The 26,305-nt window shown below is 40.7% G+C and overlaps 2 protein-coding genes across 3 annotated transcripts in view; one reads left to right on the top strand and one right to left on the bottom strand.

The window, feature by feature from the left end:
- Positions 1-26,305, top strand: part of LOC126481638 (protein tramtrack, alpha isoform) — a 307,056-nt gene that overhangs the window by 34,101 nt on the left and 246,650 nt on the right. For both annotated transcript variants that reach the window (XM_050105536.1, XM_050105537.1), the window contains exon 2: positions 11,601-11,783. In XM_050105536.1, coding sequence (XP_049961493.1) covers positions 11,613-11,783 — 171 coding nt within the window. In that variant the 5' untranslated portion in view covers positions 11,601-11,612. The remainder of the gene's footprint in view (positions 1-11,600; positions 11,784-26,305) is intronic.
- Positions 5,478-6,125, bottom strand: LOC126481807 (uncharacterized PE-PGRS family protein PE_PGRS54-like). Its single transcript, XM_050105762.1, has one exon. It carries the CDS (start codon positions 6,123-6,125, stop codon positions 5,478-5,480), a length of 648 nt encoding a protein of 215 aa, XP_049961719.1.

Here is a 26,305-nt window from a genome sequence, read left to right as displayed (position 1 = left end):
CAGTACACCAGAATTGTAGCCGCCCCCTAGCAAGGCAGCAAATAGTTTTAAGGCCACAGCACATATATGTTCATACTTATAAATACAGTGCTAAAAAGTGTGCTAAAAATGCCTTCACTTCACTTTTTTGTATTCAGCTCTCCTGGTCTTCGTACTGTAATTACACACTCAGTTTTCATTCTCTAACAATCCCCTGAGGTTAATAAATAAAACAGATGTTGTTACATGTTTGAGAGACTTCCCCAAAAATATTGTCCCACATAATTACATTGTCATCCCCTCCCCCCCCCCCCCCCCTCCCCGCACCAAGTTGTGCAATCATGGTTTGAAGGTCATTCATTGGCCATTTTGAGATTGTTTCCCAAGTGTGTGTATGTTGGTGCCCTCACCTACTAATAATCGTGTGTTTTGTGTGAAAAACATTCCCTTTGACTTTCCATTACTGAAATTGACTGTCGCCATTGCTGTAGGTTGTGGCATACTGATAACCACAAAGGGTCCTCCACATAGTGGATAGAATTTTTCAGCCACTGCCTCATTTTTTACATTATGCCTATGACGTTTAACAAGAACTAAGTCTCCCACTTTGTAATGTGCAGGGGTTCTCTTGTTCCCACATTTTTTTTCCCAATTTGTCTTCCTCTTTCCTTATTGTACAGAGGCAACCTAGTTCATGCTCAATTTGCTGGATTTGCGTGTGGAGGGTAACTGGAAATAACTATATGATTTACATCTTCTAATGCAAAAATGCTTTAAACTTTTTTTCCCGTTACCAAACAATAGCATGTTGGTTATATTGTAATATTTGTTTTGGCCCTTTTTAAAGGATTTAATTTCACCAATTTTGTCCAACATTCATCTACCTCAAAAATGTTGGGCATTCCTCCCCAGTCACAGGGTAGTAAAAAAAAAAAATCCACAGTTAAAAGATCCCAAATGCCTTATGATAATATAAAATAGTAAATAGTGTGTATACATGAAGTAACTACTTTCACTTTGTGTATGTGTAGAACAGTAAAAAATACCGAGAACCTGTAGCACGCACGCGCGCGCGCACACACACACACACACACACACACACACACACACACACACACACACACACACACACACACACACAGTGCTTGCTTTGTAATCTTCCAGTTGGGTTACCTTCTGTATAGGGAGCAACTGAAGAAGATGTAATTAATGTCCTGGTGATGGTGTGAGATAGATTCTATAAAGGGTGTTTTCGGTGGCAGTTGTTGTTGAACGTCAACATGGCAGTGATCCTCACAAACTCTCACATCACTGATGTGATTAATAGTTGAATTTAAAAATACACATCCCAACCTACCTTTGGGCCTTCAGTAGATGTGGAAGGATCTGTTTGCACCACATGACCTGTATGGATATTTGGTCTCCTACACCGTTCCCATTTGTTTTTGGCCATGTCCCTGCATACTGCAATGAAATCATCCTCTGGGATGCATTGCTCTTGTAGGGCATTTGTCATCATGTTGCAGGCCAGTTGGTCAACTGTCTCATTCCCCATAATCCTAACAAAGCTCTTGATGCACAATTACATGACACCTCCATATTGATGTTGTGCATCTCTGATGCAAAAGCAGCTATTTGGTATGGTAAGTAACAACGTCCTTTGTCCTCGCCAATTGTTAATAGTATTTGCACTGCAGAGAGTGATTATTATGATATTGTAAGTCATTATGATCATCCCGTATTTTAGTGTCCGTTCAGTGGCTAGGGGCTTGTCTGTAAAAAATTGATGCCTTTTGTGATAGGTGAAATAGTTAAGTCTCTTTATTTTTAATATTTGTGTAGGAATCGCCAAGAGTCCTTGCATTTAGACCCGTCAGTATACACACATGTGGTGCACATGATACGTTTGTGCGATATTTACTGTTTCGGTAGAAAGTGACCCTATACAAGTGCATGTGGAACCAATAGATCTACAGTGCAATTCCCACTTAAAAGCTGAATTCTTTTACTGTAAAATTGTCTAGGAGTTCTATGTTGTTTTGCTCGGAAAAGTTTCCATGTTTCCATAATGACATTACAAGTGTGATACAATGTTTCAATGAACATATGATGTGAAAGGACTTTTTTTTTATTGTGAAAGTAATTGAGTCACAATTATGTGGCAGTCAAAGTGACAAAAATCTCTGGAACTGTGTACATCTGTCCCTATGCTGACATTTTGTTCCAGATACAAATTTTATTATGCCTTCAATATGTCAAAAGTAATTAAATAACACTGAAAATTTGTTTTGTCAGCTATGTTGCTATCAAATAAGAGACGAAGCCATGTGCTAGACGTGCAGTGTTCCTTGTGTGGTTGCATTGCCACTTAAATCCATTGTACTCATAGTTTCCCCTCCATTTCATGCATGGCTTCTCAACTCCCTCCAATTCCTGCCTGGCTTCTTGCCCCCCTTCCACCCCCCCCAAGTGCACAGCCCCCCTCTGGTCCCCCCCCCCTCCCCCCCAGGTGTGCAGCCCCCCTCCGGTTCCTGCCCCAAACTGCGTATCCAGTTGTTGTTGTTGTTGTTGTTGTCATTTGCTTACCAACATTCCTTCCATTCCAGACAACACTGTGCTGTATGAGGTCTGTTGAAAAATTCTGGAACTTTGTCCACAACTTTTTTTGCTTTTACGTTTCACTTTTTGGGCATCGTCTCCTTCGGAATAATCTCCTTCACAATTGATACACCACTCCCAACGCCATTTCTACATCCATAAACAGTCTTGGTACGCCTCTTGCTTGATCACGTGAAGTATGTGTGTGATTTTCTTTTATCTAGTCTATTGTTGCAAATCTTTGTCCTTACAATGGGGTTTTCAACTTTAGAAATAAAAAAAAAAGTCTGCTGGGGCCAGGTCTGTAGAGTACCGGGATGACACAGCTCAGTGATTCTGTTTTTTGTGCAATAATTATGCACCAACAGCGATGAATGTGCGGGTGCATTATCGTGATGTAAGAACCATGAATTGTCTCGCCACAGTTCAGGCCGTTTCCTTCTGACATTTTTTAACAGGCGTCACAACATGTCCCAATAGTACCATCAATTAACAGTTTATCCCTGTGGAATGAATTGATGATGAACTAATCCTTCAAACTTAAAGAAAACTATCAGCATGGCTTTGACATTTGATGTGACCTGAGGTCTTGGAGAATCTCTTCCAATCCGTTTTGAGGATTGAACCTTGGTCACAGCATCATAACCCACATCTCATCACCGGCTATAATTCTCTTTAGGTACATCTCGTTCTCATTTGTGCAATCCAAAGGCTCTTCACAGTTTGTGAAGCAAATGTATTCCTGGTCTTGACTCGTGAGCCTTGCAGTGAAATTGGCGGCAACACGATGCATTGCTAGATGCTGTGTCATTATTTCATGTCATGCTCCAACGGAATTGTTTCATTTTTCTGCAATCTCTCGGACAATCATTCTCTCTATTGACATGCACAGTTGCATTGACGTTCAAGATGTGAGCCTCGTCGGTAGATGTTGAAGAGTGTCCTGACAAGGATCATCTTTAACTTACGTCCAGCCATCTTTAAACCATGTGAACCATTCGCAACACAGAGTACGGCAAAAGTTCTCATTGACATAGGCTTCCTGCAACATTTGGTGTGTCTCTGTAAAAGTTCTCTTGATTTTCAACAAAATTTAATGCATGCATGTTGCTTCTTTAAATATGCCATCTCGAAATTCACAAACTGTGCAACACAACGTTCTACTTGTGACATTCGCCTGCTTTATTTCTTCGTTGATAGTCCTCAGTGTCGATGTACTGCATTTTATACTGGCTGAAAAATGGGGGGTGGAAGTTGAACACTGACTACTGTAAATGGTGTAGCCGACAGTTGCACAGTTGCTTTTTACCGTCCTTTACTTTCACTGTTCACGACCCCACAACATTACACAGTTATATGGCCAATTCACTGTTTCTTAACTTTTGATAAGCCTCATTAATAGTATGCAGGCAAATGTCAGCATACTGCTACAATAGTTTACCGTTCAACATCTGTGAGCAGTAAAAACCTAACCACACAGTTCTTGCAGAATAATACGGTTTGTGTGCCACTATTGAACAGACACTGTCATTATTTTAACACATGGCCTATTTGTGTTACACTTATTTCACGGTTAAGTTGATGCACTGTTGTTGACCTAACCAATACAGGTTTCTTGTCTGAAAATCGACTGTGGACTGACTGTCTCGGGACCAAAAATTGGGCCTTTATATATGCTCACAATAATAGGTACTGAAACTAAGCATCGTTTGATGTTTAATTTACAGAAATTACAATTAAAACATCTCATTCAATTAACTGAATATATAGAAAAATTCCTTCTTTTTAACAGTTACTTTTACTACAGGGGTTAGGCTGAATCATTTGTTTAAATAATGAAATTAACAGATACAGTTATACGAACAATACTTTTGACAAACCTGGTAATTACTTTGGTATTAAATAAGGGCTGGCTTTGCTAATATGTTTTCGAATGGAGCCAGATAAATTCTTTAAGGATCCTAGTATTTCATCTTCCAAATGTTTATAATTAGTATATAATTTACATTTGTTTATAAGTCAACAATAGAAATAGTCACGAAACAATTACTGATTTCACCATATAACAAAAGATATTAACTAGGAATAGTAAAAATAAATTAGGAAATTGATGACATACACAAAACTAAGCAAAAAATTAGATATGGTGCTATATTTCTTAAGTCTGAGGGCAAACCTTTTTCTTTTATGAATATTCAGATTATACTCATGTGTGTTAATGGTAATTAGACAAAAAAAATTAATTTAAGGAGGCAGATGACAAAACAAGAGAGGAAGTAAGGAGATCCCAGCTTGCTTTATCACATACTCAATACAGCATTGAACAATAACTCAAATACAACAGTGAAACTTCTGGCAGTTACACATTAAACACAGGGGTGTGTGCAAGGCTGCCAACCACATTTCGCTCCAACACACCATTGGTACAGAATTATGGATGTCCTGGAATTTTGTAAACAGACTTTGTACACTGTCTCCCCCTCCGACGCCCCACCATTATTCCAGTTTCTTCCTGGCTTATCACCCCCTCCCCCCCTCAAAAAAAAATCCCCTTTACCGGTTTCTGTCTTTTCACTTACCACTTTTCTAGTTCCTGTACTATTGTTCACATTCTACCTATTCCCACTTCCTGCCCTGTTCACACTTCCATTTGCCAGTTCCTGCCTTGTTGTGAACAATCCCCATTTTCTGGCTCCTGTGTGAACATTTGCACTCTTTCATTGGCAGTTTCTTCTCCTTCAGTTCTCACTTTCCATCTCCCAGTTCCTATCTGGCTGCGACTTCTCCCATTTATTAGTCTCTACCTGGCTGCCAATTATCCCATTTGTTAGTTCGTGCCTACCTGTTTACACAACCCATTACAAGTTTCTGCACAGCTGTTTGCAAGTCCCCTTTCCAGTTCATACATGGTTGCGTGCCCGTCCTTTCCAGTTCCAGCCTTGTTGCCCACCCATCCTTTTTAGTTCCAGCCTTGCTGCCCACCTGTCCTTTCCAGTTCCTCCCTTGCTGCCCACGCGCCCTTTCCAGTTCCTCCCTTGCTGCCCACGTGCCCTTTCCAGTTCCTCCCTTGCTGCCCACGCGCCCTTTCCAGTGCCTCCCTTGCTGCCCACGCGCCCTTTCCAGTGCCTCCCTTGCTGCCCACGTGCCCTTTCCAGTTCCTCCCTTGCTGCACACGCGCCCTTTCCAGTTCCTCCCTTGCTGCACACGCGCCCTTTCCAGTTCCTCCCTTGCTGCACACGCGCCCTTTCCAGTTCCTCCCTTGCTGCACACGCGCCCTTTCCAGTTCTGCCCTTGCTGGCCACCCGCCCTTGCTGGCCACCCGCCCTTGCTGGCCACCCGCCCTTGCTGGCCACCCGCCCTTGCTGGCCACCCGCCCTTGCTGGCCACCCGCCCTTGCTGGCCACCCGCCCTTGCTGGCCACCCGCCCTTGCTGGCCACCCGCAGCCCCACTGGGCTGCCTGCCCCGACCCACCTGCTGTACAGTCCCACCAGGTTCCCCCACCCGCCTTGCCTGCTAGACATTTCTCCCCACCCTCCACAGTCCTCATTTATAGTTGCTGCCTGACTATGGCTAGTCTAGATTTATGCGCAAACTGAAGAATTGAATTATGCAGAATAATTGTATTTTCAAAGTAAAGTACAATGGGAGGAGTGATTTATATGAAACTTATTTGTACAACAAACTATTGTGCTCAGTTACAGAATCAGATACCTCCATAGGTTACAGACTTTTGCCACTTAAAATCTGCATCTGGCCATCCAAATTTGGGTATTCTGTGATTTCTCTTAATTGCTTCAGGCAAATGGCAGAATGGTTCCTTTGAAAGGGGATCGCCAATTTCCTTCTCCATCCTTGAAATAATCCAAACATGTGCTCCATCTCTATTGATGTTAATGGACATTAAACCCTAATCATCCTTGCTTCCTTCGTATTGTGATTTAGTAATACTGATTTTGTTACCAAATTATGTTAATTTTCTTAATTCTACATTTTAATCTCTCTGGGAAATTGTCTTGTGTTAGTGATTCATGTCTCAGAACTAATTAGTGTTCTTTTGCAAATGCTAATAACTGTAAGAGCGTTCACCGTAGAAAGGATTTGTGTGTTTTTGATTGAGAAGAGTATGGGGGTGGAGTTTGAGATGACTTAAGTTTTATGGAAATTAATTTTAAGCGTACCCTTTCTTTGTATGTGGGAACTGTAGTTATCCACACGTTACTGCATCTCTGCAACCGGAACCATGGTGCATGTCGATACACGTGCTCATTTGAGTAGCGCACTGTTCAGCTGCTGTCCTCTGTCCAGTGCCTCTGTCGCCTGCAGCCAATGGCAAGCAGCTCGTGGTAGGCAAATGCTTCTTGTATAGCCATTCACCAGCTCTGGCTGGGAGTTTTGTGTTCGTTCTCCGGACTGTATTGTACTTGTGCTGTCATGTTGTGACTTGATAATTAGCTGGTGTCTCACGACTTTTTGTTATGTGTTCGGAGCTAGAACAGGAAACAATAAGCACTGGAAATTTTATCTTTCTGTTTCCTGAAGTAAGAGGATTCTATGTACATTGTGTATGATATTTGTGAACATCCTTCAGGTGGGTTTTCATTGTGGGAAGTAGTACATGTAGTGCCATGTGACAGAAGAAAGTTTTTTTAAGTACGAAAAAGTGCACACACATTGAGTTGTATGGGCAGAAATCTTCACAAGTGACAGTTCTTTCTCAAACATGCTTAACCCATAGACTAGGCTGTTTCTTCCACCATGTAGCTGCCGTTGTAGTGGTGTTGCCTGCTGCTGTCATAGGGATTTGCAGGAGCTGCTATCTGTTCTGGCCCATGTAATTATTCCTGAGCCTCAAGTTGCTTTTTTGCAGCACATTGTATTCTGACACACTTTGGCATGCTTTTCTCAAATCAAGTGATTGTTGTGATTGTAATTTGCCAACAGTTATGGAGCTTTTCGCAGCAGTAGTGTGCGCTATGAAAATAAGCAGATTTTTTTTTACTTATTTTGATAGACATAGGAAGCATTTTATTGAAGGAGCTAACTTGTGTTCAGTTTCCTTGTACAAAATTTATTTAGTAATTATTTTTTATATGGTACTATTTGAAACACGTATTAAAAATAGACCAATGTCACATGCTTTACAATAAACATGTGTTTTTCTTATTTTATTTCCAGTGATGTTTTTTCTACTGCAGCACATTTGGCAATGTCTCATAAGTGCCTGTTTCTTCTCAATAGAGGGAACATGTTTCAAAAAGCATTGTTTCACCAACCATGTTGGGGATGACACTTGGCAGAGGCAACCCACTTTCCTTTGTTGACAGGAAGAATGTATAAAATGCACCAGTTTTTCAATTAAAACTTACAGTTGAATTTGAAAATCAAATCTCTCAAATTTTTCATTAAGTTTCTTGTGCAAGAAATTAAATTTAGAGCAGCAACTGTCAACATAGTGAAATTGCTTTATGTAATGTTTTAATAGATGTTTCCTTCCTCTCGAATAATTTGTCATGTGCTAGTCAGAAGTCAGTGCCACCCAATGTGTCACTGTATTTGAGGATAATTCCTGGCTTCACTTTCACTATTTTCTTCCTCACAATTTGTTGTAGTTATTCACTGTAAATACTAAAAACCATCTTTTTTGTGTCACTGTCACATTGCCATCCATTTCCCTTTAAAACGATCATAACTTTACCCATCTTGAGTTTTGCCTCCCTCAAAGCAGCTGGTATTTCCGTGGTGGTACTCATAACGGTGCCAGTGCAGTCAGTATTTTTAGAGATAAGGAAGTCAAATAGCTGGAGACACGAATAAAATCTGTTGGTATGCCCTTTGTCAAAATATCCTTCAAGCAAAGGCATAACTTAATTTTGTGTGTAAGAGGATTTTTAATATGTTGTGGCTCAAATACTATATATCTCTCTGTGTGAACTGTAAAGTAAAATAAAAAGCCACTATTTGCTCCACACAAGCAAAATGTTTCGATCTCAAAATGAGCATGTTTCATTGGTACTACTTTTCTTTTATGGAAGTGTCCCTCTTCACTATAAAAGTTACTTGTCAGTAGTAAGTTAATTAGTTAAGTGCCCCATGGATCATTTGCATGATAAATTGTAATGATGTGGAACAAGTCATTTTACATTCGAATAACAAATTAATTTTTAAGTATGGCTGGCTACATGATGACCATTCTTTTGTTGATATACATATATCAATTAGTAATTCCTACCTACCATCTTTAAACGTTGCAATAGTACAAATTGTTGTACGGAATAGCAAGTGTTCTCAAGGAGAAACTTTTTTTGTTTGTTTTCAAAATTTACATCAGTGTCAGTCAGACTTTTTATATCATTGGGCAAGTGATCAAAAAATTTTGGTTGCAGCATTGTGCACCCCTGTTTGTGCTAAAAACAACCATATTGTTGAGTAATGAATGTCACTTTTTCTTCTGGTATTGTAGTAACCTACATTATTGTTCCTTTTGAACTGCAGTAGACTATTTACAACAAACTTCATGAGGTAGTAAATGTATTGTGAAGCAGTAGTCAAAATGCTTAACTCTTCAAATGGATGCCTACAAGATGATTGTTAGTGAGCACCACTTATTAGTCTTACAGCACATATTTTAGCAATGAACACTTTCTTTTGTAGTGGTTAATAAAAAAGAACAAGAGAAGAGAAGGAAAGAAAAGGTTGAAAATGTGGGAAGAAATGGTGAATAAAAAGGGGGTTTTAAAATCGTAAATGACCGTGAAAAAGGGAAAGAATGAAATGCAAATCAGACTTCGTATTACAGAAAAGCTATCGGACTTCGTGATTCGGAAAAGCTATTGTTGGGGTGGTCCTTGTGGCGTTTCTGAGCAAAAGTCAAACCAATTTCCACTACAAAAATTATTTGAAGGAGAACAGAGAATAACAAAATGTGGTTTACAGGGGGAAATGGCGTAGATAAGAGTTCATCCTTTACCATGTTAACATGTCTTCTTTCGTGCAGCGTCCAGGTCTTCAAAAATCTCCTACTTCATTTCTGCGTGAAAAGTCTGCTCCAAAATCATGCAGTCGTTCAGGAATCACTAATTTATACAAATTAAAATCGTCTTCATACTGAATGCAATTTAATTTACTTTGCTACTTCCGTCCTCCGAATTTCATAACAACTTCCACAATATGTCTACACATTAAAATCAGATCAAGACTAGCTAATAAGTTTTTTACGTCTGCATTAAGCTTCCGCTCTCGAGAGACAATAGACGGATAGAGAAAAAAGGAGTTACAATTTTTTGTTCCTTCATTTTCTGCCGTTGAGTGCTCATACAGCTGTGACGGTATAATATATATCTGATGGAACGAGTGTAGCGCGGCGAAATTCAAAGTCCCACTACACTTTCTTCAAGTTGAATTAACCCAGAACATTATTCTGTATGGCATCATTGATTGAAAATACGCAAAATATCTCAAATTATAGATTTGTTTCACCCCAAGGATTCCAATGATTCAAAGTGCAAGAGTGGCTGAACTATGTTGTATAAGGGATTCAAAAATGTATTTTTTTCCAGTTTAAATTCTCATCTATATGGACACCTAAAAATTTTGATCCTTTCCACCCTAATTATTCTTTTCTCACCTTGTGTTATATTTATCATTGCTGTAGTACCTCTGGCTGTATAGAACTGAGTATGTAGTCTCTCTTTGAAACTGAGAGTGAGACCATTTACAGAAAGCCAGTCAGTGGTACTTTTAAGGACATTGCTTATCTTTTCTTCTGTTGCTGTGTGTATGCTTGGAATGATTACAAAACTAGTATCATCGACAAAACGAAGTAATTCTGCTTGTTGTAGATTAGACAGAAAATTGTTTACCTGTATGAGGAACAAAAGCAGAGCTAAGATAGAGCCTTAGGGAACACCACTTGTGATTACTCACCAGAATTCTCATTCGGGAGTGTACGCTGCATCAAATTTTTTCTGCAGATGGTCAGCCACAGATTTTAATTTTTATACTCAGCAAGAATACTATAATCTTTGAAGTAAAAACTGTAGTCATTACTTTTCAGAAAGGTGGTGTATCTAGAGTTTCTTTGCTTAAATAATACATTTCAAAATAGGGTTTCTGAACTTTGACTTCGAACAGAGAATACAATTCTCTTTTGTTTGTTGGTACCAATTTATGCACACACAGTTGTTGTTTCAGCCTGTACTCGTAGGGCCTTACAAATTGTTCAGCATACTTGTTCATCTCACTACTTATCTTTGTTAACAACCTATCATGAAAATGAAAGTATCATGTGGATTCAGAAAACTTGCAAAACAATTTTTTGCATCCATTGTCCCTGTAAATGCAAATTTATCCCTGCCTGCACTACAGTTAACAGACCACGTTCTCATAGAACCACAGTCAGCAGTCAGCATTTCAACATCACCTTTGCCACTTGACATTTTTGTATCACCGTCGTTAAGGTCCTCGTCATCACTGTGTTCTCCACTACTAGACCAATTATAAGCATTTTAATTTAATAATCTTCCAATTCCTTCATCATGCAGAGACATGCGTGATGTGTTACATATATTCTCCTGGCTCTGAACAACGTGTATACTACCTGATGAAATAATTGTTTCGTAGAACAGAAATGCCATCGACAAATGTTGGATATTGCTTACACTGGGTAATGTGAGCCTTGTGGCTGATATACAACTCTAAATACATGTTGTAGAGCATCCAGAATTTTGCCGCCTGTGCAGTGTATCCTGAGCCCAGCTTGTAGAGCACAGTTGAGGGTTTAAATGTGTTGTGGCCTGTGGTGTGTGTCACTGTTACATGTTTCATTTTGAGAAACAAATGGGAAATTGAAGCCAGTTTCCATGTTCATTCTCTCTTCTTTGTCTCTTATGTGTCTTTTATCAAATATAAATAATTTTTTGTTTTGTCTTATACTTCTTTATCAAATAGAAGAATTGGGTTACTATTATTTGTGTCTCTGAAAGCTATGAAAATAAAAACCATTGTGTTTTTTTTTTTTCCCTAGGTCAGAGCGGCAATGGCTGTGCAGCAGTTTTGCCTTCGATGGAATAATCACCAGCCAAATTTTATCTCGGTTTTCACACATCTACTAAGCACGGAATCTCTGGTGGATGTGACACTAGCTGCTGAGGGCAAGCATCTCCAGGCTCACAGAGTAGTTCTCTCTGCTTGTAGCCCATACTTTCAGGTGGGCACACACGCACTAAGCAAAATTTTAATTTTTTGATTAACAGTTTACATTTAATATGCTGTAAATACATTTCTGTCTGCTTCTTCAAAGGGAATGCAGTCTTTTAATTACTTTTCTCTCTTTTTTTAATGGGTATGCAATTTTTCATTGTTTTTCTCCATTTTTTTCAACCTTAGTACTATTAGGGATTTACATATTAAATATAAAACCTTTTTTTCTATCACAGTACTCACATACAACAATATTTTTGGTGAGCAAATGTGGAAAGTACTCAGTATGCATAGCATTTGTGTTCTGAAATGACTTCTTGACTATTTGACAGCTGTTACTGCTTCAATTTCCCATCTTCAGTACTGATTCTTAGTAAAATCATAATGTAGAAAAATTTCATAAAAATTTTAAAATATATAGTATAAAAGTATTTACACAGTAAAATGAATAATCTAATGTTCTGATGACTTAAATTGTGAGTGAGAGTCTGGATTATACTGATTTATTTCGACAAACCACATTCCATTTCTTTATGAGGTGACTTACTTGGAATTTTGCAGCCCTTCTTCTTTATTTGATAGTCAGCTGCTGGAAAATCTCGTCTTCTTCTCCGTTGAATAGAGCTAGGTACAGGAACTTTTAAGCCCCTTTCTGCTTATAAAATGAGTAGACATACAAACCTTCCTTTTCATCAGTTAGCGATGTATTTGACTTTCATGCACAACATAATTCACACTTTCTACATAAATATGCAACTTTCTGTAAGTACCTTGTATTGTCGGAAATTTGAAACAAAATGAGTTACAGTTAAAAGAAAGTTGGCTTGACTACCATGACTTTCTTAAAATGAATCAGAAAATATGTCTCGCCTCTACCAAGAGTCTACTTCAACTGTTCTTGTTTCACATAACAATAGTCAGTGACACAATAAGCACAGAGCGGCATAAAAACTCCATGGTTCTTCCTTGCACATGCACTAAAACCTCTATGGATTGCCCGACAAGTACTTGTCAGTGCCGTTTGACCGCTGCATCTACTTTCTTCCTGCGACTGATTTCAATCCTGCACACACAAACATGTGACACGCAGTAGGAAGAATTTTACCATTCCACATATGTATCTAGAATATTGTGTGTTCGAGATGGTAGTAGGCTGAGTGGTTCTAGAATTTACACAGAAATTCTTGAATCACTACGTTTCCCCCTCCTCAGATCGAACACACGATACTTTATACATAATCATTATGCAAGTAATATCAGTCATAATTACATTCCAAATCTTAACAGTATATTTTTTACGTATGTTTATATACATATCTCTCCTTTCAGGAACAATTCTCTTTCTTATTTTACTTTATTAAGATGTGAGCATTTACTTGTGGTTTTAGTCAGCTTTACTAATATTTAGTAATTGTGGGTACACTTTTTCTTTTCTTTGTATCCTTTTTCAATCATAAACTTCAGGGGTTTATGACACTTGAGTAATCTATTTTCTATTCTTATCTTTTTGTACTACCTTTTTCCTGGTATGTACTATTTTCATTAGTTGTACCTTGGAAGAACTGTGGGCAAATGAAAGTGTTCTTTTGACACTCATTTACTTCCACGAAAGATAATAATGCTAGTCCGTTCATAGAATTTACACTTTCCAGAATAATTCCTATAAAATTTGTGACTTTTGTCATGATACTGTCCCCTTCTCCTAGGATCAGCACCTATTCCTTGCTTGTGTGTTGACCTTATGAGAGCATGTACGTTTTCCGTTCTGGTAGGTACGCCTCTTACAAAACATTTTTTTTTAGGCCACAGATAATTTTATCTCCACATAGCTAAGTCTGCCCTTTATACTTAGTGATTGCCGGGTACACCCTCCTTATACTTTCTGAGTAGGCCTCACGGTTCATTACCATAATATACATTTCTATGTACACTCCTGGAAATGGAAAAAAGAACACATTGACACTGGTGTGTCAGACCCACCATACTTGCTCCGGGCACTGCGAGAGGGCTGTACAAGCAATGATCACATGCACGGCACAGCGGACACACCAGGAACCGCGGTGTTGGCCGTCGAATGGCGCTAGCTGCGCAGCATTTGTGCACCGCCGCCGTCAGTGTCAGCCAGTTTGCTGTGGCATACGGAGCTCCATCGCAGTCTTTAACACTGGTAGCATGCCGCGACAGCGTGGACGTGAACCGTATGTACAGTTGACGGACTTTGAGCGAGGGCGTATAGTGGCCATGCGGGAGGCCGGGTGGACATACCGCCGAATTGCTCAACACGTGGGGCGTGAGGTCTCCACAGTACATCGATGTTGTCGCCAGTGGTCGGCGGAAGGTGCACGTGCCCGTCGACCTGGGACCGGACCGCAGCGACGCACGGATGCACGCCAAGACCGTAGGATCCTACGCAGTGCCGTAGGGGACCGCACCGCCACTTCCCACCAAATTAGGGACACTGTTGCTCCTGGGGTATCGGCGAGGACCATTCGCAACCGTCTCCATGAAGCTGGGCTACGGTCTCGCACACCGTTAGGCCGTCTTCCGCTCACGCCCCAACATCGTGCAGCCCGCCTCCAGTGGTGTCGCGACAGGCGTGAATGGAGGGACGAATGGAGACGTGTCGTCTTCAGCGATGAGAGTCGCTTCTGCCTTGGTGCCAATGATGGTCGTATGCGTGTTTGGCGCCGTGCAGGTGAGCGCCACAATCAGGACTGCATACGACCGAGGCACACAGGGCCAACACCCGGCATCATGGTGTGGGGAGCGATCTCCTACACTGGCCGTACACCACTGGTGATCGTCGAGGGGACACTGAATAGTGCACGGTACATCCAAACCGTCATCAAACCCATCGTTCTACCATTCCTAGACCGCCAAGGGAACTTGCTGTTCCAACAGGACAATGCACGTCCGCATGTATCCCGTGCCACCCAACGTGCTCTAGAAGGTGTAAGTCAACTACCCTGGCCAGCAAGATCTCCGGATCTGTCCCCCATTGAGCATGTTTGGGACTGGATGAAGCGTCGTCTCACGCGGTCTGCACGTCCAGCACGAACGCTGGTCCAACTGAGGCGCCAGGTGGAAATGGCATGGCAAGCCATTCCACAGGACTACATCCAGCATCTCTACGATCGTCTCCATGGGAGAATAGCAGCCTGCATTGCTGCGAAAGGTGGATATACACTGTACTAGTGCCGACATTGTGCATGCTCTGTTGCCTGTGTCGATGTGCCTGTGGTTCTGTCAGTGTGATCATGTGATGTATCTGACCCCAGGAATGTGTCAATAAAGTTTCCCCTTCCTGGGACAATGAATTCACGGTGTTCTTATTTCAATTTCCAGGAGTGTATATCGTAATTAAGTATCTGCTGGTAAAGGTATAAATCTATCTAAAACTTCACATTCATCCTTTAATTATATCATTCACTCCCTAGAGTCCTCCTCTACTTATCAACTTCTATACTTTCAATGGATATTATGTCTATGTATACTACTTACATCCCACTATCCTTCATTTCATCAGAGTTTTTATTGCACTGACATTGCTTATGCCTTTTTCTTATTTATCCATTACTCATTACTGCTTTCTAATCATTCATTATTTTATGGGCACCTCTCCTTATGTATATTTGACGCAGAGCCATCATAACTCCCCATATATGTGCGCATGATTCCCTATGTACACCTCTTTTCCCTGGCGGTTCTCGTATCTTGACAGGCTTTGTCTTATGTAATTTAATGTTTGTGTAGAAGTGTATATTTGTGGATGTGTGTTTCTGTAGTCTGGTTCTTCAGCCTTCATATCTAAAGATAAGATGTAGGTTATTAGTAACCACAGAAATAAGGACTTCAGTGATAGAAGTTTGTGAATATGGAAAGAGGGAAAAGATAGACAGATCCTCAAGATGAGAAGTAAGAAAGGAAAAAATAGATGTGGTTGTTAGGTTCGAAGAAGAGAAAGAAGATAGCCCCAAAGACAGGAAACCCTTCCCACCCCCCTTCCTCAGGATCCCTACCTCTCAGGTACTTGAGTGAGAAGCCAGAGGAGGTTTGGTGTTAAATCATCTCCTACAGAATGGACTTGTCCCACCTTCACCCTCAAGATCCCCAAAGGAAATCCTACAACCCTATGGAAACAGCAAATGATGAAGAATCAAGCACACTTGTTTGTAAGGGTTATTTGAAAGGTGTGCTGTGTGTTTTGTGTTAGTCATGATGTATCTGTTCATGTAAATCCTGCTCTTATCTACAATACCCACCCCTTTCAAAATTTATACAAACCCTCCCATCTACATCACTTCTCACAAAAGGTATAAAATACTCTATACAAAGTAGATAATCTATACACTATGGTATCACAATTGTTCGACTAGTCACATATTATTATATTTTCCACAAATATAATACTCTATTTAGTTTATTTCGTCTAGATATGACCTGTTTTTCTGTGATTCTCTTAAGCTGTTCTCTATTTTATGGTCATATCCAGTTTTTTAAGCAATGAGATTATAGGATAGTTTTAGATTTTAAAGGAATTTGGTGCAAGAAAACTATTTTGGAAGAAACACTGAAAACAACTCGGGATCCGACGGTCGTCACTCTGCCTGTTAACTCAGAATGTTAAGGCCCCTGGGGGATAGGTGACTCTGCTCGGGTCCCACGGATCTGATATTAACTTTTCTTTCACACTCAATATTTACTGTACCCCATTCTAAGGCTTCCCCTAGAAGATACCCCACAGCAAATTCGATCTTCTTTGAATCTTCCCAATTTTTTTGTAATACTTGGTTAAACCTTTTTAAGAAATGAGTTTGATGTACATCTCCGTCCAGCTTAAATTTAGGGAATTGTCTAGGTAACCCTGAATTAGCTCCCCAATGAGTCACAGCTTCACTAGTTAATACGACATTAGGTGAAGATACCCTTTTTTCTACTTTATCTTCGATAAGCTTAACCACTTTCCACGTGTCGTCCATACTCTTCAGAAGAAGGAATAGGCAATACATTCCCGGATGTTACTCTCTCAGTAACTTTTCGATATGTAATTTCCCCAAATTGTTCCTCCAAACTAATTGCATTTATAATATCAGAGTTAGCTATTTTCTCTTTGAAATTCCTTTCTACATTTTCTACCCGTGTACTGACACCTGTAATTTGTGATTGAATGATTGGCATTAACTCATTCTGCTTATCTACACTCTCTTGAAAAGTATACAACTCATGTCTTACATCATTATACTTAATATTGTACGTGTTTTCAAAAGAGCCCAACTTTTCAATAAGTTTGGATTCTACGTTATTACGTGTGTTCTCAATGTTAAGTTCTAACCTTTTTGACAAATCTTGAAAGTTAACATTCTGTTTCTGACTAAGGTCAGTAAACGTGTGTATTTTATGTGTAGTCAAAGAGTTTGTCAACTCATTTTTTAGATCTACTTTTAAATTCTCTACTTTAGTTGTTATTCCGTCAAACTCAGTTTTCAAAGCGCCCATGCCTTCCCGCAGATTACTAAATTCTTCACTTTGAGAGTCGACCTTGGCACTTAACAAACCCAAATTTGTTGTTTGAATATTTAGAGTTTCCCTCTGGGTATTTAAAGCTTCACTCTGGGTATTTAAAGCTTCACTCTGGGTATTTAAAGCTTCACTCTGGGTATTTAAAGCTTCACTCTGGGTATTTAAAGCTTCACTCTGGGTATTTAAAGCTTCACTCTGGGTATTTAAAGCTTCACTCTGGGTATTTAAAGCTTCACTCTGGGTATTTAAAGCTTCACTCTGGGCATTTAAAGCTTCACTCTGGGTATTTAAAGCTTCACTCTGGGTATTTAAAGCTTCACTCTGGGTATTTAATTGCAAATCTAATGAGTTTAAATTAAGACTTTGAGCATTTAATTGAGAATTTACCAACCCTAGAGTCGCACTCTGAGCTTTGATTAATTTTATCAGTTCAACCCAGTCAGGCACTTCGTTGCTAATTTTCATGGCCATAGCTGGGTCTTGAGTTTCCCCAAACTGTTGTAGATTTTCCATACTTTTATGTGCTTTAGCTCTTTTAAGCATTTAAAACCAACTTTAAATATGCTAATTGCACAATAAAAGTTCTCTTAACAGTATCTGGTAGCAGTTTGCACTAAAGTAATTAAGTGTTGTTTTGCGCTCACCCGTCGTAGAATTCTCTTTGCCTAGGTGAGCAGATGTGGAGGCAGGTCAGCACCGGTGAACAGCAGCTGGTGCCGGCGGTGTCAGATGTAGGTTGGTTTCTGCGTCTGCGTCCCCGCGAATCGTGTGAGAGCTGTATACCCCCCGCACTGGATCTTCGTGCTTGAAGCATTCTATGTGTATTTCTTCCTAGACAAATACATCGAAATCTTCTTTGCTGTTTTTATTGTTGTGAATAATTCGTGTCTTCACTGTTTTTCTTTCAAATTTTGCTTCAGTGGGTACGTGAACATATTCCAATGTCTCGGAGTAAATCCTTTGTAGTATTATGTTTGGTTGCTATGGCAGCACACAACAGCTTCTTTTCTCGTTTTTGACAGAAAATTCCTGTTTTTTCGGTCCGTTCACACAGGTCACCATGTTCTAACATTCTAATGACTTAAAGTGTGAAAGTAGACATACAAACTTTCCTTTTTATGCACAGCATAATTCACACTTTCTACATACATATGCAACTTTCTGTAAGTACCTCGTACTGTCGAACATTAGAAACAAAATGAGTTACAATTAAAAGAAAGTTGGCTTGACTACCATGACTTTCTTAAAATGAATCAGAAAATAAGTCTTGCCTCTACCAAGGCTGAGTCAAGAGTCTACAAGAGTTCCTCAACTGTTCTTGTTTCACATAACAATAGTCAATGACACAATAAGCACAGAGTGGCATAAAAACTCGATGGTTCTTTCTTACACATGCACTAAAACCTCTATGGATTGCCTGACAGGTACTTGTTTGTGTCGTTCGACCACCGTGTCTACTTTCTTCCCGCGACTGATTTCTAACCTGCACACACAAACATGTGACGCGCAGTAGGTAGGATTTTACCACCCCAGTCTCGTATCTAGAATATTGTGTGTTTGTTACAGTAGAAGGCTGAGTGGTTCTAGAATTTACACAAAAATTTTCAATTCACTACAATACTGTATGTCAGATTACACAGAGACGGAGTTACACAGCTTCAAATGCAAAATATTTCCATAGATAATCTAAAAGAGAAAATTGTATTTATATAATCCGCATTGAGTTCAGTGCATTTGATCCAATGAGATATGAGATATGAGATACTGATTTCTTTATCCACCAAGGGGGGGGGGGGGGGGGGGGTGAACAATGTTTTCAACAGTACATAATACACATTTACATTACAGATAACTGCCTAATTTGGAGAAAAATTCTTTCCTGCATACTATTTTTTGAACTTTGGTAACACAGAAGTCGTGGTTCCAATTCCAGTTGATAGCATAGGTGGAGAGCTATTTCACAACTTAACCATCACAGTGCCTGATGGGTCAGTCGGCACATTGCCCAGGTGCAGGAACACTTTTCCCACTGTAATTTTTGTCACACACTTCAACTCATGGCACCAATGCCCAACAGTCACAATCTGACAAAATAGTTGTAACTTTTCTGTGTACTTTCACTATTGTCAACACACTTCTTATGGTGGCATTTTATCCTTTGAGGTGTGATTTTGAGGTGTCTTTCAGATTTTTATGAATGTATGTAATACGTAGTATGACCTTCACAGTAAAATCTATTAAAAGGACAGATTTTGCTATGTCAAGTTTCCACCTGCTACAGCAAGACAAAACCTAAGCATACTGGCATTTGTGAACAAACTTACAAGAAATATCATAAAATCAAACTTTCATTGTAGATAGATATACGTCAAATGTAAATCTAACAACAGAAGGGCATGGGACAAGCCTCACCAGTTTGGCTTAAATAACACTGAAGATTTTGAAATACTTGTAAAATATTATAATCAGCTTCTTAATTGTCCACAGCCAAACCATAAGCTTGAACAGCCACACACTCATGAAAATGTAGACTAAGGTTTACCCCCAACTATCAAAGAAATTGAAGAAGTTATTGAAATTTTTTTTTTTTCTGCGACGAGTTGCATACAACATATTCTTCAAGATTATATAAACAGAGTAGAAGCAACACTGAAGAGTAATTAGGTGAATGAATGGCCAAGGTGGTTTCAAAAAGGGCAGAGCATGTTCCAAACAGATATTTAATCTGAAGTCCATCATTTGTCACACATTACTGAATTCAAAAGGCCAGTTTTTTTTTCTACTTTGAAACTGCTTGTAGTGTATTGTGCTAGTATGCATAGTATGAGGTATTTTTAAACCACCACTGTCATGATGGCATTTTGAGTGAGTGGTCAAAATCCCAGACTGGCAGTTTGCCGACCCAGGTTCGATTCCTGCAGATCTCAGATTAATAATTCCATTTTATTTTATTCCTTGCAGTGCTAAATTATTAATTATAAAATGAAATATATTTGGACAGCTCAATTTATGTATGTAACATTAATATAAATTAATTTATTCATTTAGTTAAGATTACGACCCCTTAATGACTTAAGGCCATCACATTGTAGCACATTGGTATGATTTTGCACAAGCCATCACTGTTAGTACCTCTTGCTTTCTGGACTTTGACTGGAATCCCCTTCTTGTTCCTGAACTGATAGTCGTATGGGATCAATTAGTGCATTTGTGCCATAAACTGCAAGATGGATCCTCTCTCACAGTTTCCTTGTGTCTGTATGGTACTGTTTCTGTCAAATGACTGTATTGCTTCACTTACCTGGACAGTTTGTGATTCAGGTCTACAGTTTCCTGGAACCATACTAGAAAGTCATTTCCTAGAATCCGGCCAAATTCATGACCTTTCTTTGGTAGAAACTCTGCGACAGACTCAAATTTTTTTTTCTCCAGTGTGCAGCATGATCTGGCAGGACCGTAGCGATAACAGCATTCTTACAAAAACCACTGGTGGAACTGAGTGACAACCCTAATTCTTAAATCCTGATCTCACATGTGCCCTGGTATTTACTAATATCTTGATCTGTCTACCATCCAGCTGTCTCAGTAGAAATTATTTTCTGCAGTTTTCTTATACTCTGATAGTTCTCTAGGATTGTGCTCATTGTGGGAATTGTGTGAGGTCATTACACACTACCACCCAACCTGTTTCCCATACTAAGACCTTAAGCTGTGATTTCTCTGCCATTACCTCTGTGCTACCAAACTACTCCTCTATTTCTCTCCTGGACATTAAGAAGCCTGGAACACCTTCTCGTGTTCTACGTCTCAGCAATAGGTGCATGGCATGCGGCACTCATTGGAATAGTGGCCAGTCTGTCCACAATGGCCAATTCTAATCTTTGCTCTAAAACCATGGGGTGGGTCTTGCATGTCCATCCTTTCGATAGGAGGTCTGGAGGACTTCTGCCGTTCACTTATGTGACCTATACCCGTCCTTATGATATGATTTATTGTATGCTATCACTCTCAGTACTTCAGTGCACTATCTTCAGGTCTTAGCTGATGCTAAAAGGGTTAACACTATCTGTATACATGATGTACCAGTGGCCAACATAACTGGTTGGAGAGACATCATCACAATTACAGGTAGTCAGCATAAACGACTTATATTGGCCACTGATGCTTCATATATACAGATGGTCTTAACCCTTTTAGCATCGCCTAAGGCCTGAAGATGGTGCACTGAAGTACTGAAACTGGTAGCTTTACAGTAAATGACATCATAAGGATGACTGTAGGTGTTTCATTTTCTTACAGAGGGTTCCGGTTTCTTTGTTATGCCAAGCCACAAACTGATTAACTACCTGTTGCAGCATTGCTAAACAGATATTGTCTTGTAACGTGCGCTGAAAGGAGGACTGAATTTCCAAGCCTACATGAGGATCTATTCCCTTAATGAATTCGTAAACAGTTCACTCTTCTTCCTTGTCAAGAAGAGCCTAATTATAAAATCTCTTGTCACAAACAACATTGGTTCAACAGGATATGGCCCAGTTATGATTCACATATACTGTAAAACGATTTTCATTTTTTTGTTAGAGGTTAGACAACTTATTCCACTAAAAAGTGACACTCCTTTTTAGGTATAGCAGTCTACTAAATCCCTGGCCAGTGTTTCAAAATCGAGGGTCCATAATAAATTTACTACATGTAAGTCAACATATGCCCTGGAATCTGCTGGGAACTTCAGTCGTGTGATGTTTAGCTAAAATTCGCTGCTATGTGCGTGTGCGCACACACACACACACACACACACACACACACACACACACACACACACACCATGAATATTCTGAAGGAAAACATGAAAATTGTCAGTGGGTTTTTCATGTGCTGCATTTGTAGGTACTACTACCAGAACAACAAAGTTAGTGACGGAACTTGTGATTGGTGCTTTAACAGGTAAATCTGTAGAAGCACTAAAGTCTGAGATATGGCCAGATTTTGATGGGGAGCCTGCAACTGCTCCCAAAAATTATTTTTTTACTTCCAACGCATGTAACAGTGTACTCAAAGCCTCCCGCAGTTCTGTATTTACTAGTTGGAATATTTGTGCCTTTGTATGAAAAGATGGAAGACAACCTGTCTTTTTAGTTGCAAGTGTGTCGTGGAAATATTTAACAATACTCGTAACTCAATATAAAGTGACATTCACACCAAACATTAAAATGCAACACAAAAACCTTTCACAACAGTAATCCTCAAAATATGTTATGTTAATATGTAACTACACAGTGCATTTCCTTGACATTCCAGAAAACTAAAGTGCAGTTATGTGATCCACAAATTGTTAAGTTTGTCCTTCAGTGTCAGCTGCAGTGGTGTTGGCTCTTCGCACAAGAGAAACTCCCTGTTGCACTCCCCTCGAATTTAGTGGTAAGTTGGCCCATTGGACAGCTTAAGAAAAACTTGGGCTATCATCGTGTGGTCAGGGTATTAGACTGCGAAAGGGGAGATCTGGGTTCAAATCTACTTTGTGTCCAATTTTTTTTCACAAAATTATGAACTGTCTGTCTGGTAATTGATGTGTCTGCTTGTTGTATTCAAATCTGAGTATGTGTCGTGGCATAATGTCCATTTGCAACCGCGATGTGTAACAAAAGGACCTCCAGACATAATTACCTCCTATTTCTTCTACACAGGTACCACATGTTGTGCCTCCTGCATTCCTTTTTAAAAGTTTTGACACTTGAATTGCACCATTGTAACATGATCCAGACCCGTTTATTTGTTGTTTTTATTTCTGTGAGAGGTCTATGCGGCATCTCACCTCTCCTCCGTAGTCATCACATTTAGTTGCAACGGTAATATATTCTTACCTCATGACTCATATCCTTTGATGAATAGTGAGAGCAGGTGAGACGCCTCGTAGCTCTATCACAGAAATAAAAACAGCTAATAAACGGGCGTGAACTATGTTACAGCAGTGGAATTAGTGTCAAAACTTCTAAAACAGAACACAAGAGGCATAACATGTGGCACCTGTGTAAAAGAAACAGGAGTTACATACATCTGAAGGTCCCACCGTACACATCGCTGTTGCAAACGGACATTATGCCATGACACATACACAAATTTTAATACAGTGAACAGACACGTCAATGACCGGATGGGAAGTTCATAATTTCGTGAAAAAAGGGGGGGGGGGGGAGTTGGTGTTGGGCACTAAGGAGATTTCAACCTGGATCTCCCCTTTCGCAGTCTTAACACCATGACTAGATTGGATGACCATGACTCAAATCTCATTAATATTGGTCAATATTGCACATATTAAATTTGTAACATTCCTGTTTCTATTTTTCTTCTGTTTTCCACAGTTCAGCACACCTTCTTCTCGTTTTCATGTTTGATCTGTGTTCAGTTTTTATGGGCTGTCCAATGGGCCAACTTGCCACTAAATCTGATGAGGGTGCAGTTGGGAGTTTCCCTTGTTAGTTACCTCTTAAATGGAAATTCACTCTTACGCCTTTGACTGCACATTTATTACAATATCCACTATTGCCATTTCAACCTTTTGGTCATTTTCACATGGCTATAGCTGCAATCAGTGTATACATCAAAGACCGATATACCACTGTTAAAAATACACACACATTTCGCGTTGAATCTCCCCCACACGGTAACATCGATGTATTCATCAAACAACGGAAGTAGGAGTGTTGAGAGGGATATGTCTCGACCATTGGGTGCCATACGTCACCTTCCCAAGTCTGGGCAAAGATCAAACGTCTTTTCAAGTACCAGACCCCCAACAGGTGTTCCCAGTGTTACCATAAATGGCGTGTTATCTACCAATGCAAATATGATTGCCGAGCACTTTGCTTGGGCCTCTGCATCGGAGAATTACCTCCCAGCCCGTCGCACACTCAGATGGTGGCTGGAAGGGAACATCCTCTCATTCACTACACGTTGCATTGAATCCTATAACACCCCATTTACAGAGTGGGTGCTCTTGAGTGCCCTTGCACATTGCCCTGACACAGCTCCTGGGTCTGATCTGATCCACAGCCAGTTGATTAAACATCTATCGCCTGACTACAAGCGATATATCCTCATCATCTTCAACCGGATCTGGTGTGATGGCATCTTTCCATCGCAACGGTGGGAGAGCACCATCGTTCCAGTGTTCAATCCTGGTAAAAACCCGCTTGATGTGGATAGCTGTCGGTCCATTAGCCTCACCAATGTTCTTTGTAAGTTGCTGGAACGTATGGTGTGTCGGCAGTTGGGTTGGGTCCTGGAGTCATGTGACCTACCGGCTCCATGTCAGGGTGGCTTCCGCTAGGGTCGCTCTACCACTGATAATCTTATGTCCCTTGAGTCTACCATCCGAACAGCCTTTTCTAGACGCCAACACCTCGTTGCCGTCTTTTTTGACTTGCATAAAGCATATGACACAACCTGGTGACATCATATCCTCACCACATTGTAGGAGTGGTGTCTCCGGCGTCCGCTCCCAATTTTTATCCAAAACTTCCTGTCACTCCGCACTTTCCATGTCCAAGTTGGTGCCTCCCATATTTCCATCCATATCCAGAACGGAGTCCTGCAGTGCTCTGTATTGAGTGTCTCTCTATTTTTAGTGGCCATTAACGGTCTAGCAGCAGCTGTCGGGCCCTTTGTCTCCCTTCTCTGTTTGCAGACGACTTCTTCATTTCGTACTGCTGCTCCAGCACTGGTGTTGCTGAGCGTCGCCTACAGGGAGCCATCCACAAGGTGCAGTCATGGGCTCTAGCCCATGACTTCCAGTTTTCTGCCATGAAGACTGGTGTCATGCATTTCTGTCGGTGTCATACCGTACATCCAGAGCCAGCACTTTACCTTAATGACAATCCACTCACTGTAGTGGAGACATATTGTTTCGTAGGTCTGATTTTCGATGCTCGTTTGACTTTGCTTCCTCATCTTCGTCAGCTTAAACGGAAGTGTTGGCAGCACCTCAATGCTCTCCGCTGCCTGAGCAACACCAGCTGGGATGCATATTGCTTCACGCTGCTGCAGCTCTATAGAGCCCTTGTTCAATCCTGCCTTGACTATGGGGATGTGATTTATGATTCGGCAGTGCCCTCAGCATTGCATTTGCTTGACCGATTGCACCATTGCGGAGTTCGACTAGCGACAGGAGCTTTTTGGACGAGTCCAGTGACAAGCATACTGGTGGAGGCTGGAGTCCCTCCATTGAAGATCAGACGTGCACAACTGCTCGCCAGTTATGTTGCACACATTCATAGCTCTCCTGAACATCCTAATTACCGTCTTTTCCCAACCACGGTGGATCACCTCCCGCATAGGCGGCCCAGGTCAGGGCTAATGACTGCGATTCGTGTGCGATCGCTTCTGTCTGAACTGGAGTCCTTCCCTTCACCACCTCTCCTCAAGGTCCATTCACATATACCTCCGTGGTGTAGCTGTAGGCTGAAGCTTCGCCTGGACCTTTCGCGTGGCCCTGAGGACTCCGTTAACCCTGCGGCTCTCCGTTGTCACTTCTTCTCGAATCTTGAAGTGTTCCGGGGCTGTGAAGTGGTTTACACCGACGGCTCGATGGCTGATGGTAATGTTGGCTTCACCTTTGTCCACAGAGGCCATAGTGAACAGAATTCCTTGCCCTATGGCTGCAGTGTATTCACTGAAGAACTGGTGGCCATATCTCATGCACTTCAGTATATCCATTCATTTCCCGAGGAATTGTTTCTTCTTTGTACTGACCCCTTGAGCAGCCTACAAGCTATTGACCAGTGCTACCCTCACCATCCTTTGGTGGTGTCCATCCAGGAGTTCATCTATGCCTTGGACCTGCCCCATCGTTCAGTGGTGTTTGTGTGGACCCCAGGACGTGTCGGCATCCCAGGCAACGAACTTGCCGACAGGCTAGCCAAACATGTTATGCGGAAACCGTTTCTGGGGATGAGCATCTCTGAACCTGATGTGCATTCTGACTTATGGTGCAAGGTTTTTCAGCTCTGGGAG

This window comes from Schistocerca serialis, chromosome 5 (genome assembly GCF_023864345.2).
Source record: "Schistocerca serialis cubense isolate TAMUIC-IGC-003099 chromosome 5, iqSchSeri2.2, whole genome shotgun sequence".
Classification (NCBI taxonomy): Eukaryota; Metazoa; Arthropoda; class Insecta; order Orthoptera; family Acrididae; genus Schistocerca; species Schistocerca serialis.
This window is presented reverse-complemented; position numbering and strand designations above follow the sequence as displayed.

Bases quoted from the DNA above. Each gene is read 5' to 3' on its own strand.
- LOC126481807 (XM_050105762.1), bottom strand. From the start codon at position 6,125: ATGAGGACTGTGGAGGGTGGGGAGAAATGTCTAGCAGGCAAGGCGGGT.